The following is a 17,810-nucleotide window of genomic DNA, read 5'->3' as shown; positions in this document are numbered from 1 at the left end:
CAGAGGCGAAGCAATTCTGCACTGTTAGCCCCTGTGGGGTGAAGTATTCCTGGGGGAAGGGGCTGCAAGTGTGAAATCACTACGGATTTGAGACACAGACACGCAGCAAAGAGCACTGAAGTGGGTGTTCACAACACATCATTTCATTTCAACGGCATTTGGCATCAAATTGCTGTAAAACCAGTGGGCGGGGACTGCTTCTCACTGAAGAAGTTCATTAGATTATAAGTAATTTGGTTACATAGAGAGCAAGTAGAACCTGGGGCTGTTTTGAGGGGCTTTTTGAAAAAGGTCAGAACAATGTATCAGCTGGCTTTTGGGACTGATGGCTGCTGGGGAGAAGATAGTAGATATTTCAAGATAAACACTGTACACTAGTGTATTTTTCTCCTGATTGTATATTTCCATCCTTCTCATACTTAACATAAAAAACATTTTGTGAAAATGACTGGCACAGCAGAGAATCCTATCAACTGAATTACTGCCAGCACTTCTGGTGAAGAGGCACATAGCTGCTCTGGAGGACATGCAGGGCTGGAAGCTCTGGCATCTTGTGAAAGGGAGCTGGACCCAATCTCTGTGCCCAGCTCAGCAGGGGACAGAAGCTACTGCTTCTGCAAAAGCAAAATCCAAAACCAAAACCCAAGCCCCAAGATTTTTCCTGTGGGCAAGTGAAGCCATGTCTCCTCTGGAGTGCCACACCTATGGCTAAACACTCGTTTGGGAAGGTGAAATATTGCCCTGGCTCACCAACCAGAACAGTGGCTGCTGAGTAGGTGGCAGGACGTTGTTTTTGAAGCCATGCCAGCTAACTCAGCCTCTCTGCGTAAGCACCATTAAACACTGGATTCCCTGGAAGCCTGGTGCTGATGGCAGCGGATGGTGTCCCCACCCGAGCAGTCCAGCCCTGCTCACCACTGGATCGTGTCACAAATTGAAATGCCCTGCTAAGCAGTAAGAGATGGAGATATGCTTGGTGTCCTGCTCTGCTGAGGCTTCTGATGAACAAGCATATTCACCAGAGTTTTAAGTCCCCACAAAAATATCCTAGAATAACATCAGTCTCTATTTCATGCTACAATCCAGGTATTCCAAAAAAGAAGATTATAAATTCCAAATTCTGCATGTGCTCGACATTTATTTGAATACATAAGATCTAAAAAATGTTAACATCCATTGCCCTCCTACACTGTGAATTTACTGAGATAGGTGCTGTGAGTGGAAGATGAATTTCTCTTGTCCAGTAACTCTCACCTTCTAGCTTGGATTTTAAAGGAAAGCCTGAGCTTTGCTTGGTTACAGATGGTTTTTAGATTAAGCTGAGTGAAAACAGAATCTGGACACAGCCTGATTCTGAATGCTGTGGCACACTCTGGAGTCTCATTGGCTTGCATGGCACAACCATGCCTTTCAGAACAGTTCCTCTGACTAGCTTGGCTCTGACCCTTCATTTTGAGGCATGGGTAAAAGTATCTGGACTGCAGGACTGGTTGTGAAAAAATACAGCAAAATTAATCAGCCAGGCGGAGTAGTCAAAATGCAAGGCTGAAGGGTGTCAAAACAACCACGGGTGCTAAGAAAAGTGTCATTCCTAGCCTGTGTTGCCACTGTTTGAGATGTACATTCCAGACTCCAGTTCCACCTCTCTGTCATTCACCAGTACCTCTTGTTTTGATCGATAACCCTCCAGTCACCAGCTAAAAGGTATTTCCAAATATTTCACTAAAAAATCCTGAATTACATTTACAAATCCTTATCTACATCCTGGCTACACTCTCAAATTACTGTAATTTCTACTTTTTCTCCTGCTACCTAACATTTCAAGGATTAACTGGGCAGTGTGTAAACTCTTCTAGTCCTATGTAACAATGTCTGCTCTCTGTTCCTTTGTCTTAGCATTCTCCAATCTGTCTCTAGATTCCTGTGCTTGTTTTCAAGGCAATATCCAAGTGTGAAGCTGCTTTAGCCATTCATGAGGATGAGATTTATTATCTAGAAGCACACCAATAATACAGTATTAAAAAAAAAATAGCACTCTTTCATCAAAATCTAATGAACATGCGATTTAATCTTTATTAAAAATTCATTCAGTTCTCAGCAAGGCTGTCTAATGGAGCTCGACCAGGTGAAATGCTAATGCCTAGATTGTATTTAAATTAATTTTCAGCAGTGTTGGTTTCCCCGCGTTGCTGCCTGCACATCGCTCTCCCCGGCGCCCGCGGCTGCGCCGCTCTCTCCAGATGCTGCTGCCGTGCTCATAGCAACACCGCTGTCCCCACCCCAGCCTCCGCACACTTCACTGGAGTTTCCACACTCAGATGCCTCCCAATTTCCAGCACTATAAGCCCATCTCCACCATAGCAGCTTCCTTGACGTTTTCATATTAGGTACAAAGCTGCAAGCCTAGCATGCCTTACTTTGAGTAGTTTTAATGAAATGCATGTATATATATATATATATGTATACATATATATACACACACACACAAAATGGGTATATTTCAGTTCTCAATATACCAATCTAGTCCACCAAACAGGTTATTATGTTGTTGTGATTTGCTTCAAAAAACAAGAGCTCTGCTCTTTGGAAAACAAGAGTGATTGTATGCTTATTGTGTAGCCAGTGTGGCCGCTGCCAGCCCTCCTGCCTATGGGCTGTATGTGTGCACTCTGCTGTTGTAGCTCCTACAGCCTTTCCCTTCAACCAAAACCCATCGCCCGCCATTCCAGCAAGCTTCTGCAGAAGCAATTCCTAGAGATTAAATAATTTATTGGTGTTCATCTGCAGCGACATGTCTCCCGATCCACCTTCTGCACACAAACAAGAGCAAACCAAACATACCCTACCCCACCCCAGACCCAAATCCACTGTGGGGGTGAAAGGGGGAAAAGCCCCCTTTCAAACAGTGAAAGGGCATAATCAGAGCCTCTACAGAAGTAGGGTACATAAACGTCAGTGGGAAAAGCCACGGACACCACTGTGCACTAGAGGCGAGTCTCCTCACAATGAGACCTCCCAGCCCCGCAGCGCCTTGGGAAAAGCACTGCCTCAGGCGGGGATGATGGTTTCATTGAACCCCCGAGGGGTGGGCACAGCGGCCACGGAGTTGATACAGAAATATCCGGGTCACCTGCTCAGCCACCCTGCCTGGAGGAAGCTGGGCTGAAGGCCCAGATCTGCCCCCGTGGTGCACGCACATGCACACGCACATGCACACGCACATGCACACCCACATTCACACACACTCACACTCTCTCTCTCTCTCACACACACACTCATACACACACAGGCACACACTCGTACACACAGGCACACACACACTTATACACACACAGGCACACACTCACACACACACACTCACACCCACATTCACACACACACACACACTCATACACAGGCACACACTCACAGACACACACTCACACCCACATTCACACACACAGGCACACACTCACACAGGCACACACTCACAGACACACTCACACCCACATTCACACACACACAGGCACACACTCACACACAGGCACACCCACATTCACACACACACACACACACACACACACACACACACACACACACACACACTCACACCCGGGGCGGCTACGGGAGCTCAGGGCTGCAGCTTACGACGGGCACGGGCCCCTCTGCTTATTCCGGAGCCCCTTAGGCTTCTCCCGGCCCCTCCGGAGGCAGCCGAGCGCGGTTCGAGCCCCCGCCGGGCGCTGTCCAGCACGAACCGCCTGAACGCCGCGCCGGGAGCCGCCCGTCGGCCCGCGCAGCCCCGGGTCCCCGCGCCGGAACCTGCGCCCCGCTCCCCGCGTCCCATCCACACCCATCTCTGAGCCTCTGACCCTCGCTAAGCAACCCCGGTCCCGGGGGGCCCCTCCCAGGCACGGATCCCTCTGCAACCACCAGCATCTCAAAGCGGCAACAGCTCCGAGCTGAAATCCAGACCCTGAACCAGCGCCCAGGCTCGTTCCGTGATGGCGCCCGCCTCCAACCAGCCCGTCATGTTTGTAGCGGTGGGAGGACGGGATATTTCATTGTATTTTTATTTTTTTTTTTTTAATGGGAGGGGGGAGAATAGTCGCACCACGGGGGTACCTCCACATTCCCCGCACCTGCTTTCCTACGGGGTGCATTTACACGAGCCACGGGGATGCTTGGAAGAGACCTTGCGGTGGGGCTCTTCGCTGCTGTTTATTACACAGTTACATCTAATTAAATACAAAAAAAAGGGTGTGGGAAGCCCCAGCGAGGAGCAGCGCCGAGTACCAGAGGGAGACTCGGATCCCAGAGCAGGAGAGGTTTGAATGAGATGAATGGCCAAGCTCGTCGTTCATTAATTAAAAGAAGAAGGTACCAGCTCAATAAAAGGGGCTTTCAGCGATAGGGAGCCTTGATTTAAATCCGCAGAGCCGGCAGATAACACCCCGACATTAAGCTTAAGTGACAGCGGTTCGCTTCACGGGGACATCTGCGCCGAGGGGGAAGGTGGGCTGCCGGCCTCCCTGCCCGGCCGCCGGGGGCGAGGCCGCGGGGCGCCGCTTCAGCACCAGCGGGCCCTGGACAGCGCCGGGAGCGGCGGCGGCCCCGCCGCGCTGTGCCTGCGCGGTCCCCTCAGGTAAACATGGCGCCCGCGGCCCTCGCTCACCTCCGCGAGCCCCCGCCCCGCTCTCCCGCCCCGCACCGCCGCTCGCTCGCTCCCCCCGCGGGACTTACTTCATTTGCTTCACGATGGTGCTTTTTCCCGACTCTCCGGCTCCTGTTGGAAGAGAGATGAGGTGGGATAAGCACGGGGGAAGAGGAGGAGGAGGGGGGCGATGGGGGGCGACCGGCGGGTTCTCACCGAGCAGGAGTAGTTTCACGTCTTTGGCCGCGCTGATCCCGTCCTCCTTCAGGTTCTTCTCGATGGCCTTGCTCCGCTCCAGGGCGGCTCTTTCCTCAGCACTCAGGGTACATCCCATGGCGGCGATGAAAATTTAAAAAAAAAAATGAAAAAAAAAAAAAGGGGGGGAGGGGGGATGCAGCCCCCGCCGCCTCGGCTGGCTCCCGCGGGCAGAGAGGAGGAGGCGGCCGGGGGGCAATAAAAGAATTAAAGCAAATGGCCGTGAGGCTCCGGGTAGCACAGCGCCTCCGCGGCGGGGCTCCCGGCTCCCTCCTGCCCCTCTCTCCCCGCGCCCAAGCGCTCAGTGCATCCAGCGGGGCTGCAGCGGGCACGGCGAGCTCTTCCCGGCCGGGAGGCGGAGGCGGAGGCGGGGGAGGAGGTGGAGGAGAAGGAGGAGGAAACGGGTTGGCGGCGGGGGAGGGTGCGTCCCTCTCCCGTGCTCCCGACTGTCGCTGTCCCCTCCTCGGCGGGCGGCGGCGGAGCCGAATGGAGGCGCGGGAGCGGCGGCGGGCGGGCGGGCGGGCGGGAGGGAGGGAGGAGGGAGCGCGGGGGCGCGCCTGGCTGCGCGCTCCCGCCGGCCTCGCCCGTGACGCGCGCGGCTCGCGCATGCTCGGGGCCGCCCCACCCGGGCCCGCGCCCGCTGCCCGCGGCGGGGCCGCCCGCTCGGCACGGGCGGGGGTCGCGGCCCCGGTGCCCGGCCCCTCGCCTGTCCCCGGACGGGAGAGTCCGCGGCTTGGGCTGCTGCCCCCCGTTCCCTGGGACTCAGAGCTGGGGTCTGCCTTGGTGGAGGGTGTAAAGGGGAAGCCGTACGAGGAGTGGCTGAGGGCACTTGGCTTGTTCGCCTGGAGAAGAGACTGAGGGCAGAGCTCATGGTGGGCTGCAGCTTCCTCGGGAGGGGCAGTGCAGGGGCAGCACCGATCTCTTCTTGCTGTGACAGGACCCGAGGGAACGTTTGGAGTTGTGCCCCGGGAGAATTAGGCTGGGTATTAGGAAAAGGTTCTTCACCCAGAGCGTGCTTGAGCACTAGAGCTCCCCAGGGCAGTGATCAGAGCTCCAAACCTGGCAGGTTTCAGGAAGCATTTTGTCAAGGCTCTCAGGCACATTGTGTGACTCTTGGGGATGTCCTGTTTAGGGCTGGGAGTTGGACTCGATGATCCTTGTGGGTCGCTTCCATCTCAGGCCATCCCACGATTCTGTAGGAATGGTGCAGTGCAGAGCAGAGTGCTTGGGGCTGTGACAGCAGTGTGTCACCTGGGGCTGTGACAGCAGTGTGTCACCTGGGGCTGTGACAGCAGTGTGTGTCCGTGGGCACTGGGCTCCCCTGGCACTGCCCCAGGCACTGTGGGGCCCCTGGCTCCCCACGTGCCCTGAGGGTCCCCGCAGCTCCTGCACCCACACCTGTGCCTGCCCCCACCCCACAACGCCATGGATGTGACCTGACCTGCCAGGAGCCCTCTGGGAGCTCCGCACTGTTCAGGGACTTTGATCAACACTTGCAACGTGAATCGTTTACATGCTCCGTGCAAAGCATCAGGTTTCAGCACCATGTTGGATTATGTTTTCCATCAGTGTAATTAACAGATGGTTTGGGTTTTTTGTGCTGCAGTGCGGTCACAGACCTCACCAGATGACCTGCCTTCTTTTCATAACCATTCCATTACATCTAACAATGATTTAAGAATTCTAGTGAATTAAAGTCCCACAATTTTCCTGGCAGGTTTTGCCATTTCACAAGGTTGGAAAAGAGAGAAGAAAACAAGTGTCAACAAGGAAAATAAAATAAATTGAACTTTGTTTAAAATGCTTTCCTACAGGCCCGGACAAGTCACAATATACTCAACTTTAATCCATAACATTGATTGATATGTGACAATCTAGCTATAAAAAGATCTAGAGAGGAAAGAAGTATTGAGCAAAGTGAGGTAAAATGCATCAAACTAAAATGAGGATAATCAAGGATTGCTACCTGATCCATGGAAAGGACACCCACCATTTCAGTAAACAAGAAATCTGCAAAGGGAGGTTTGGTTGTTCGGAAGTAGATGTGAATGCTGAGGCTGCTGATTTTGCCTCTAAAAGCCACTCCACCTCTCTGCCAAAAAGCACCCAGCTACAGGAGGCCTGACAGGAAATCCCTGTGCTGTGGGAAGGAAATGCAGGGCTGCCCCACAGGCCTTGGGGAAGGCAGGGGGCTGCTGTTCATGCTGTTGGGTGTGGGTGACCAGTGCTTACACTGTGTGGGTTTTCCACTTGGGACCTCTGCTCACTGCCTCCTCTGTGATTGTCGTACCTGCTCTCCTGAGTTCACCAGATCCCATGTCCAGGACTATTTCCTTAGGGGTAGAAATATAATTTCTGATAGCACTTAGAGTATTTGAAGCATGAAGTCACAGGCACTTTCCTTTCAGGCAGTCATCATCTCCTCCCAGTGCTGTTTCCCATTCCATCTTCCTCACAGAGCATGTTCTTCCCATTTTCCCTCCTGACTTCTGAAACAAAAGGGAAAAACAGGACATGAGGTTAATGAGGTAAAGAGGGGGTATGAAAGAAAAGCAGACAAAAGAAAGCATAAGGTAACTCAGTGTATTCAATGACCAGTGATATTTACTACACATTTGTGAGTTAACAGGTGCAGTGTATTTGAATTTTGAGTAATTTATTTCTGGAAGTTCAGGGACTGAGATGGACAAGCAAGCCTACAGCATGTGTTCAGCAGGGAATAAATGGAGATGGGTGTGGTTACAGAGCAGTTCCTGCTCTTTCATATTCACACAAATCTCATGTGTAAAATCAATAGGATCAGAATTTCAATCAATAAGTTTCATTGCAATGGTTCTAGCCAGAGGGAATTACGAAAAGTGCCATATAGAAAAAACACAATGAAGAAATCCAGAGGCAGTGTCCTCATGAGATGGCTGCATTTTCTTCCCGTCTCCTCCAGCAGCTTGCCAGCCTTGGACTCATATTGGGAAACTCTCCAAGGGTTTTACTAAGAGAATTAGTCTTTTGTATCAGCCTCTGGCTACTCGTTATCTGACAAATTTGTAGCCCGAGTCTCCTGCCATGGAGAAAATGATTTCTCTTCTTCTTGACCAGTGTGGAGTCTGCAGTCAGCCCTTTGTCCCATGAATATCCCCATTGCTACACAATAATCTGCTAATTTCTTTCTTAAGGGAAAATCAGAAATTGGCAAGTCTCTCCTTGCTCTCTCAGCTCTTAGAAAAATTCAGGGGAGCAGCTGTGAAACTGAGCCATTTCTGAGCCATTTTTTTCCTGCTGCTAACTGAGCAGAGCTGGTGGAAACGTTTCTTTCAAAATTTTCTTAGAGGGAAATTTAATTTTTTAAAAATCTGCTTATTCATGGCAGATGAATTTCATGAACATGAAAGAAAAAAGGTTGCCTCCTCCACCAAACAAAATGCATTCCAGCCTACTTGGCTTTTGAGATAAATATATTGGGTTTTGTTGCTGAAAAAGATGTTTCCCTTTTTCAGGAGCTGACAGAAGTCCTCTTTTAATAAAAGAGGACTGGTTGCTGGTAGTAACAACTTCAGATGAAAATAGGCTTCTTTTTTTTCCCCTTGTAAATGAGAGAACCTCTCCATTAAAGGTGGAGAGGAGGAACTTTCTTTCTGGCTATTCCTGCAATTAAACTGTTTCATCAAGGTGCATAAAGAACTCATCTGTTTCTGCTCAGACTGCTCTCTCCCAAACCCAAGAGTCAGCAGTGTATTTTAAGCAGAAGTCTTCATTCTCCTGTATCTGATTTGTGCCTCAGCGAAACCCCGCTTCTTTCTGCAATCAGTTTTCAAACATTGTGCTAGGAAAGTTAATCAGATAGTAATTTCTTTAAGAAGTGAAGGATGGTAACAGAAATAATGGGTGCCATTGAAAAAGACTGTGCCAAAGTGATATTGCAGGGTAGACGACAGCTTTATGATCTCACGTGTGTTGTCTTATCCTGGGTGCTTCCAGACTGGGGACAGATGAGCCTTCCAGCACACATCACCATCAGGGCTCTGCTACCCAGCTCAAGGGCTTGTAGAGTGCTCTGGCCTTCCTCCTAGAATCACAGAACAGTTTGGGGTGGAAGGAACCTTTCAAAGCCATCTAGTCCAACCCCTCCGCAGGGAGCAGGGACAACTTCAACTGGGCCGTGTTGCTCAGAGCCATCCCCAGTCTTGCCTTGAATGTTTCCAGGAATGGAGCATTCATCACCTCTCTGGGAGCCTGCAGTGTTTCACCCCCCCTCAAAAGCAAGCATTTATTCCTTATATCTAATTTAAATCTACCCTCTTCTAGTGTAAAACCATTGTTTCTTTTCTTATTGAAACAGATCTTACTGAAATGTTTGTTCCCACATCTTGCCAGGAGGGTGCAAAGAGGGGTGAGAAAACTCTTCCATGGACCTTGAGAAAGTTTCAGAGCTGCCACGACACTCCCACCACCACACCAGAGGTTGCAGTGGTATTGGAGGGAATACCACATTCGTTCCATCCCTGTAATTAGTTGATATTGCAGGATCAGCACATCCTCAGAGAACTGGTGGGTGGTATGAGGAGGGAGTGGGGCAAGCCCAGAATGATGTGATCATAGGAGGAAAGCTGCAAAGCTTTGCAGCTCATCTTTCCCCTCCTACTTCAGGGTTGCTCTGTCCAATCTATAATCTTATATTCCTTCGGTGTGGTTTTAATGTACATGCTAATGGAACGGCCGCCAATCCCGTGGAGAGATAGCGATGCATTCTAGCAGATCTCACCATTAGGAAGTTTTGCCTGGATATTCAGCTTAATTTTTCATTCTTTAAATTGATGTCAATTACCCCCCAGCTAAACCTAGTTATGTAGTGGAAGACAGGTTTAAAATACTGCATGATCTCACTAAATTGGAGAAATGGACAGAAATCAATACAATGAGAAGCAATAAGAACGCCCATAAAGGTTAAGTGGTTGATGGAGGAAGGATTAATGAAATGCACAGATACTAGGTTAAATTGCAAATATCCTTACTTCACTCTTACTCATTCCATACCCCACGAATATGTTCTACTCCAGCAAATCAAATGAGGAATCACCTTAGAATTTGACTAGCGATTTGCAGAAGTAGAGATGACTATTAAGTGAAGAGATGGTCTAGGGTGGATTTGTTGTGTAGAAAATTGGCTATAAGACAAGAATGAGACACCAAGAGTCAAAAAAAAAAAAAAAAGTGATCTGTTGATAATAATATGACCTGCAATATAATTGGTGTCAAGAAGTAAGTTGGACAGCCTGATGAAGTCTAGAGAAATGCAGAAAACCCTTCTTTTGTTGTTAGTTTTTCATGTCTGTCTGGTGGACAATGATAACTACAGTACCTGGGAGTCACTGACAGCTCCTGTCTGGAAATTGGGTGAAGTTTTTGGGCTAGGGCTTATGGGGTTAACACATTTCATGGCAGAGAGATACAACAGCTTGTCTTCAAAGTACTTGGAACTAACCTTAGAAAGTTTCTGTTCAGGTCTGTCATGCCACAGAGACAAGAACGGGATGTATTCTGAGGAAAGTGACAAATGCCAGAGAGAAGATCTGCAGGGGAAGCTGAGGAGAACTGCATGTACCAGGGCTGGAGGAGGTCCTGGGGCTGGTCTGTCTACCAGTCCCAGAAGACAGCAGCTGAATGGAAGCACTGCTCAGTACTGTGGTTCAAACCAATGATTTCCTGAGGATCCACATCAGTTTCTGCACAATAAAGTGTTTTTAAATATTAAGTAAAGGTTTCTACTGCTTATTGTGAAAAGACATTTATTGTGTGGCCTAAACAGGACATTACCTAAGTTTGCAAAGGGTCCCAAGTTATGGTTACTCAAAGTGAGAAAGCACTTGTCAATAACCCTTAATGTGGTGTGATCTTCTCTCTCTTTTCTGCAATGACTTTCAACTCCCAGCTCTGAGGAGTCTTTGCAGTGTCCATGTTTTCCATTTTTTAATGGTTTAGGGACACATAGTAATTAAAAGACTTGTGGGCCTACAAATAAAAAATCAGAATAGAAATTATTAACTCTTTTGCTGCTGATCATTGAGAGGAAATCAGTACAGATTCCCTCATGGGTATTTTTGTTGTTGGGGACAGGTTTACATAATGATGGGCTATTTTCTTCCCCTTCATCTGATCAGATTTCTGTTTGTATGGTAGTGCAGATATTCGTCCTCTGATGGTGATGGGAGAACCTAATGGAACAGGAATGAAAGCAGGGAAGAAGCCAACATCTATCCTCTTTCCCCAGTAAGAAATATGGAACAGCATGGGTGGTTCAGCAGGTGCACCAGTAACCTTGAAAAGCCACAAAACTGAAGCTATGCAATGTTGTCCTTCAGGCAAGGGTGAAATGGTGCCAAAAATGAGACAGAGAAGCTGCCCCTGGCTTGGAACTTGATGATGACAAGGATCCATCAGCTCTTTACTATTCCTATTTCCACAACATCAAGGGTGATGATTTAGTAGGAATTAAATTATTCCAGCCACAATCCAGGAGTGCTGGTTAGAGGCAAGGTCTTGATTACTCTGTGTAGGAAAATCAGTCATTGCTTGGTCTTGGTGAAACTGAGCTTAATCTTCTGCATTAAGCATTCAAGCTCAGACATGCAACTGATTGCATGCAAGTGTCATTTCATTCAGCTACTACCATCAGATGCAGGACTTGGATAGACAATTAAAGCAGTTCCATTTACAGCACTTCAGGAACATTCCTGTTTTTATACAAATGCTATACAGAAACCTTGCAGGTCTCATTCACACAAGTAGTCCTGATGAGTGATCTTATTGAGGAATGCTAATTCAGTCCCTGGAAAGATCAATGTATACTTAAAAGATTCAGACCTCTCAGAAGCTAGCTCCAAGTACAAATATACCATCAGTTACATACAACTCCTGCACTTTTTATCTGAAAAAAGTATTTTATTTTTTTTTTACAGAATTATAATTGTTTTTCTATCAGAAATATCTGTTAAAATATGAAAAGAAGCATTGGGTCTACCAAGTGTTGTTTCAATGTTATGCAGTGCTTCCTGATTCTAAGTACTGATGTGATTCACAAAGGCTGGCTTTAGCTGACAGAGGCTGTAATCAGTGGAGGAAAAGAGACACTCTGGAGGATGAATAACAGGAATCATCTCTCACCTCTGATTTTGAAGAGAGCCTACAGTCTGCCTGTCCTTGGCTGAAGCTAACCTTCGTGAGCATCCCTCACAATGCCCTAAGACAAGGACTTGCTTTCACTGGGAGGGGATGTGGGAGAACAAATTCTGCACATGCAAAACAGGCAGTGGTATTCTGAGAAGGTCATGTTGGGGGAAATGACATCTCGGGCAAGAATGAAACAGTACCTGAAGCAAACTCTGTATTTGGAGGATCAGTGCACTCACTTAATATCAAAATATTGGCTGAATGCTAAACCTGATCCAGGTTCAAAAAGCAGAAGAAAACAGTCCTGTAGAAAAGATCCATCAAAGGTTTTTAAATACAGAGAATGACTGCCTCTGGCTAAAGCTGTCCCCAGGTGGCAGTGCCAGGAGCAGGAGTGCTGGAGGAGAGGCTGCAGTGCTCCCTCCCTCCTGGTGCAGCCTGCACTGGCCATGGAGAGGATCGAGGAGGCTGGGCTGGGCAGCTCCTCAGTCTGCTGTGGTGTGCCACCCTTTCCTACTGAGTTTGGCCAGCAAACACCATGAAATTGCCAAGAGCAGGGTGTTGCCCTGGGAGCTGCTGTTGGCTGTTTCTCATGGCTTCACCAGGCAGCAGTGAAACTCCCCTTGATTTTGGTGATGTCAGAAACTGAGCATCTGGCTAGCTCAAGAAACTTCTACATTAATGACCAAAACATTGAAAAATGCATTGTCACAGCATGAGGAAATCAATTTCTGTAGTAGTCCAGCTTGTCTGAGATATATTTCATTGTTGCCTGGACCAGAAGATCAAAAAATTGGCTGAAAATGCTTATTCTGTGGCTCAAGAAGGGTTTTTCAAATGTGCTGCATGAGTTTCCCGATGTCCTAACACAATTGTTTCCAGGAGGTTTGGGTGCTGGGGTGGGATCTCTGGCAACCTGCATTGATAGTTCACATGAGTATTAAGCTGGCTGCCACTTGATTTCTCAAATTCATGGAACATTGTATTCTTTTCTTCACCTCATTTACTGCTGGAAAACAATTACACTAAATTTTTAAACACCTGTCCAATTCCACCTTGCAGCAGGAGGTGACATGAGACACAGGTAGTCCTATAGTTTGGTGTTCTTTTTTGGGATGAACAGGTCTGTAAATATAAGTTATTAATATCTTGTTGATTTTTTTTTTAACCTTTGAAAAAAGTAGATGATCCATTAGCATACACATAAGGATGGCATTTCTTTCTACCCTCTCTCCTTCTCTTTGCTTGATATGAAGAACAAAGTAGGTCAATGAGAAGGGTTTTTTTAAGTACTGAAGATGAATGTGGTAGGACTTACCCTGGATGCAGAACTGGAAGTTGTTTGGAAGAGAGAAAATTCTGGCTGTGTGTAAGTCCACTGCCTTCAACAGGCTGATGCCAAGGTAGAATTAAAATGTGTTTTTGCTAAGAAAGAAAGGATCCTAGCAGTTATTTTTTCTTTCTGATGATAATCAGTGGTCATAGAGGGTTTGGTGTGACAGCTGTAGATCTCTTCTGTCCCAGGGCAGCCCTGACCTGCACAAGCTGAACACCAGAGGCACCTTTTGGAAAGCCACCTGTACTCCTGGCAGGAGGAGGATGGTTCAGGAGGGGTCTCTGACAGCTCAGCACTACAAGTGTTATCAAGCAAATAAAATGTGCCTCCCACACACATCAGCCCTGTCTACTTTAGCATGTGATTACAAAATAATCAAACCAAAGTCCAGCAAGGAACTGAGGATATATCCTGGGCAGTTTTGATGTAAAAAAGTAGTGAGGTCATTTATTTCCTCCATCCATTGTAGCAAATGGGTCATACTGGCTGGCTGGCTTGGGAATAAATACAGTTTTAATCTCTTAACCAAGTCTACAGGCAATCAGTTTCAGTGAATGCCAGCTAAATGAAGAGCTATAATGGATATATTTGAGGAGAGAAAAATCTGCTTGCAGTGTGGCTGGGCTGCTGGGTGAGTGGGTTGCTGGGCTCACCCTCCATTCCTGTGTGCCCAGATGAGCCAGAGGATTTTGCTAGTGATCAAATCATGGTAAGGCTGCACAGTGGTGCACCCCTTGATCACACTGTTCCAGGAGGAGCCCAGAAGGGGTTCTTGGGGTACTTGGTCACCATCCTGAGCCTTCTCTGATGAGCAAGTGGCTTCCCTGGTTGCTGGGTGATGGCAGCACTGAACAGCAGCACAAACACATGCTTGTGTTGCTGGGCTGGTCCAAGGCAGGGGCTGGTAAAGCACAAATCTCTGCCTGTTTTTTCTCTTTCCATGTAAGAAGTTCAGCCCCACGCCTTACTCTTGGGTCCTGGTCTCTGCTTAGCCACTGCAGTGAAACTGCAGTGTGTTTTCCTGTGCAATATAAGACAAAAAGGAAATTAGGCTGTGCATTACTACCAGGAGGGTCACAAAGAGGAGAGGACCCCAAATCCTGGATGCCCTCTGGAAAGTGGCTGCTCTGTTCTCTGAAAATCCTTTTCACAATTTCTGTTACAGTGTTGTGGATAAATGCATCCCAAGTCCTCAAGCATTTGCTCAAGTTGCAGTAACAGGGAACATTGCAGGGAAGAGAACAGGGCACTGAACCCTTAAGTATATAGAGTTATCAAGTGGTATCTAAATTCCTTGGGTTATGACCATAGCAGGACATGTAGGTACCTACTGTCTCCCTCCTAAAATCTCCCTCTTGTTCCACTAGACGCACAGGAAAAATGATGAAGTGCGTCTGAATAATTTTTGTGATTGTATGGGGCAGATGGAAGTCTAACAAAATTCATTACTTTATAGAAAGAAGTGAAAAAGCCTTATCTGAAGAAAATCTGAACCTGTAAAAATCTCAGGTGTCTGAGAGCCTTCTCAAGACCATGTTTTACATTTCCTCTTTTCTGTCTATGATGTTTTGTCAACTGGATTTTTTCTCCTTCTCTCTTAACTGCCTTTCTTCATTTCATTCCACACTGCTATTCCCAGGGTATTTTTCTTGCTCAAATTCCTGCTCCCTTTTAGAGAGCATGGGGGTAGCTGGGAAGATGTCTGTGAGTCACAGATAAACAGTCTCCACTGTGAGTAACTATTTCAGATCTTGCCATGCAATGACACAGGGTGCTGTCAGTGCCTGTTAAAGAGAAACCCTCCTTTGGGAGCATGTCCTTGCTGATCAGGAAGTTTTATCTTCCAAATACCTTTTAACCCACACTTGAGTCTGCGTTTGCTTGTCTCAAGACAAAACTCAGTGTCTGCTGTTGGTGGTGCCAAGGTGAGGTGACGTGAGCCCGTGGGTAGGGGTGCCCTGCTCTGGCTTTGCTGCTCTCTGCACTGCCAGGAAGCTCTCTGAGGGTGGTTGGACACGGTTTATTTGCACAAGGCTGGGTGCTGCAAGAATTACGCCTGTGTGACTTCAGCTAGAGCAGAGCAGATCCTGGCAGGGGGATGTGTTCCCCCACTCTGCGTTTGAGTGGGAGATTCTGGGAAAACTGTCATTATTTGGAGCAATATCAGCACGCTTGGTAGTGATCCCCCAGCCTCCCTCCATGCCTGTGTGACAGCCTGAAAAATGTTCTTTCTCATGTGACACTGCTCTGGGGCCAGATCCAGGGAGCAGGAGGTGCCCAAGGCCTCCTCTTTGGGTTTCCCAAGGGGTGCTTCTTCTGGGACCACTTGGCATGATGAAATGAAGAGCTGCAGGTCTGCGGCATGCTGCCCATGTTCCCATGGCTGTGGCATTTCAGGAAGGTGCATCAGGATCTGCTTTGCAAATTCTGCTTGCCAGGAGATCTTCCCTGTTGATGTCCCCGTGGTGGTGGCCCTGGGTGGGCACCATGTGAGAGCAGAGCTGTTGTTTCCTACTGGCAAAGAGCAACTGAGGCAGCTCCAGTCTGTGCAGTGCCTTTGCTGATACAGACACTTTTGCTTTTCCCCTGTGACAGGACAATCTTACCTTGGTTTGCTTGGCTTTATTGGGAGAAGCAAGCTGAAGGGGTAGGAGTTATCTGAAACTCCCACTCATCTGCCTGGTACATTGCTTCTCTTGCAGAATATTTAGCTTTCAGGCCATGGAGACTGCATCAAGCTTCATCAGCTGATGTTGAATGTTTTTGAAGTTTCAATTGCTTCCTTGCCCGAGATGGAGCTATCATTTTTATTGCTTTGGTTGCTTAGGCAGGGAAAGGGAAAGATGAACAAATCAGTACAGCCCTCTTGAATTAGGATTGATTTTCATGAATTCTTCTTGTTGATTTTGAAACACAATTGTTTCTAAAACATTTAATTGATTGAGGTTTTTTCTTTCTCCATTCTTTTCAGCAGCATTTGTCCTCAGCCATTTGCCACTGCTGGGAGAGGAAAAAAAAGAAAATAAGCTCTGTGTGAGATCAAGATTTCAACGCATTACACACCAAAACATTTGTTGCTATTTACTTTTAAAAGTGCCCTTCTGAGGCTGCACGGCTACAGCTGCCATCTGTTCGGGATTACGCTTTGGAACTCCTGGTTTCTCTGCAAACCTCCTGCCTGGTGCTGCTCTGTTGGCAGAGGGAAGAGGTGCTGGGGACAGGGCTGGCTGCAGGGGAGCAGCACCTTCACAGCTGGATCTCGTCAGGAGACCACCAAGATGGAAGATTGCAGTTCATGAAGGCGACTCCAGAGTGTTTTTTCCAAGATTCAGTGAGATATTCATTAGGTGCTTGTTGAAACTCCAGAGAGGGCCATGCCAGGAGTGCTGCTGTTAATCTCCTCTGTTTAGTCAGGCAGCAGGGGGATGTGGCCAGAGTGTGCCTGGGCCCCTGGAAAAGCCTCTGCCCAGCTCCGATTCTGAGCTGTGTCATGTGGTGGCAGAACAGAGTTTTTCAAGGTGTGGGGAAAAACATCACCCCTGAAGTGGCAGGAGCATAACTGTGTCCTGGAGTCCATCTCTTAGGCAGGGTAACTGCGTGCTGGAAATCCCTCACAAGTGTGTGACAGCATGAAAAATGCTTTTTCTCAAACAAGCAAATGTGCACATCAGCTGGTGAATCAACTGAGGGAGGTTTTCTTTAGCAGCCAGTGCAGGCTGTGTTTAGATCTGTGTTTTGGGAATAAAGTGCTTTTCCAGTACAAGAAACATGAGTTTTCATTGTGGTGTTGTCTTTTGCTCTGTTTTCCAAGACAGGTTTGTGGATTAGGTCTAAGCAAATTCTCTGGGATTCGTTTGGCAAGGAAAATGATGGAGCTCCTGTTGCCAGATGTGCAGGCCCTGCTCTGAACTCACAATTTGCAATGGCTCCAAGAGCCTTCACTAGTCCCTCCAGGTGGCTGGAAGCTGGAGAGTCCCAGTGACCAGCCACAAACCCAGTGGGGATGCTGGCACAACATTTTCCTCCCTGCTTGGGTCTTGCTTACAAGCTCTGATGGCAACTGATGCTAATTATTGACCTAACAGTTGTCACCTTTGTGGCTGTAACTCCTCTCTACATGTCCCCTGTATCCTTAGCCCATCCCAGCTCCGACATCACTGATGTGACAAATGGTTAAACTACACAGGAGCCTGAAGATGGGTCTGTGTTTACCAGCTTGCAAATCAACAAAATGATGTAATAAAGGCTGAAGCAGGGTATTGCTTGAGCCTGCATCAGGGAATTCTGCCTGCCTGAAAGGGTCTTGCTTTTTGCAACATGGGCTTCTGAGGCCAACTTGATGAAATTGCTCAGAGACATGAAAAATGAGCAGTGTTTTTCACAAGTATTCAGCAAACAAGAATTCTTCTTGTGCCAGCGCTG

General features: G+C 47.9%; 1 protein-coding gene and 1 long non-coding RNA gene across 3 annotated transcripts in view; one reads left to right on the top strand and one right to left on the bottom strand.

Moving 5' to 3' along the window:
* Nucleotides 1–5,404, bottom strand: part of GNAO1 (G protein subunit alpha o1) — a 141,269-nt gene extending 135,865 nt beyond the window's left edge. The window contains exons 1-2 of one of the 2 annotated variants that reach the window (XM_036390521.2): nt 4,850–5,404; nt 4,723–4,765 (exon numbers count right to left, since the gene is read on the bottom strand). In XM_036390521.2, coding sequence (XP_036246414.1) covers nt 4,723–4,765; nt 4,850–4,967 — 161 coding nt within the window. In that variant the 5' untranslated portion in view covers nt 4,968–5,404. The remainder of the gene's footprint in view (nt 1–4,722; nt 4,766–4,849) is intronic. The other variant, XM_036390520.2, reaches the window with a different exon arrangement.
* On the top strand, nt 4,648–17,160 carry LOC118691356 (uncharacterized). Its single transcript, XR_004980997.1, has 2 exons — nt 4,648–4,784; nt 16,360–17,160. It is a non-coding gene; the product is annotated as an uncharacterized LOC118691356 (long non-coding RNA).
* Nucleotides 17,161–17,810: the final 650 nt, after the last annotated feature.

The sequence above is a fragment of the Molothrus ater genome, chromosome 12 (assembly GCF_012460135.2).
Source record: "Molothrus ater isolate BHLD 08-10-18 breed brown headed cowbird chromosome 12, BPBGC_Mater_1.1, whole genome shotgun sequence".
Lineage (NCBI taxonomy): Eukaryota > Metazoa > Chordata > Aves > Passeriformes > Icteridae > Molothrus > Molothrus ater.
This window is presented reverse-complemented; position numbering and strand designations above follow the sequence as displayed.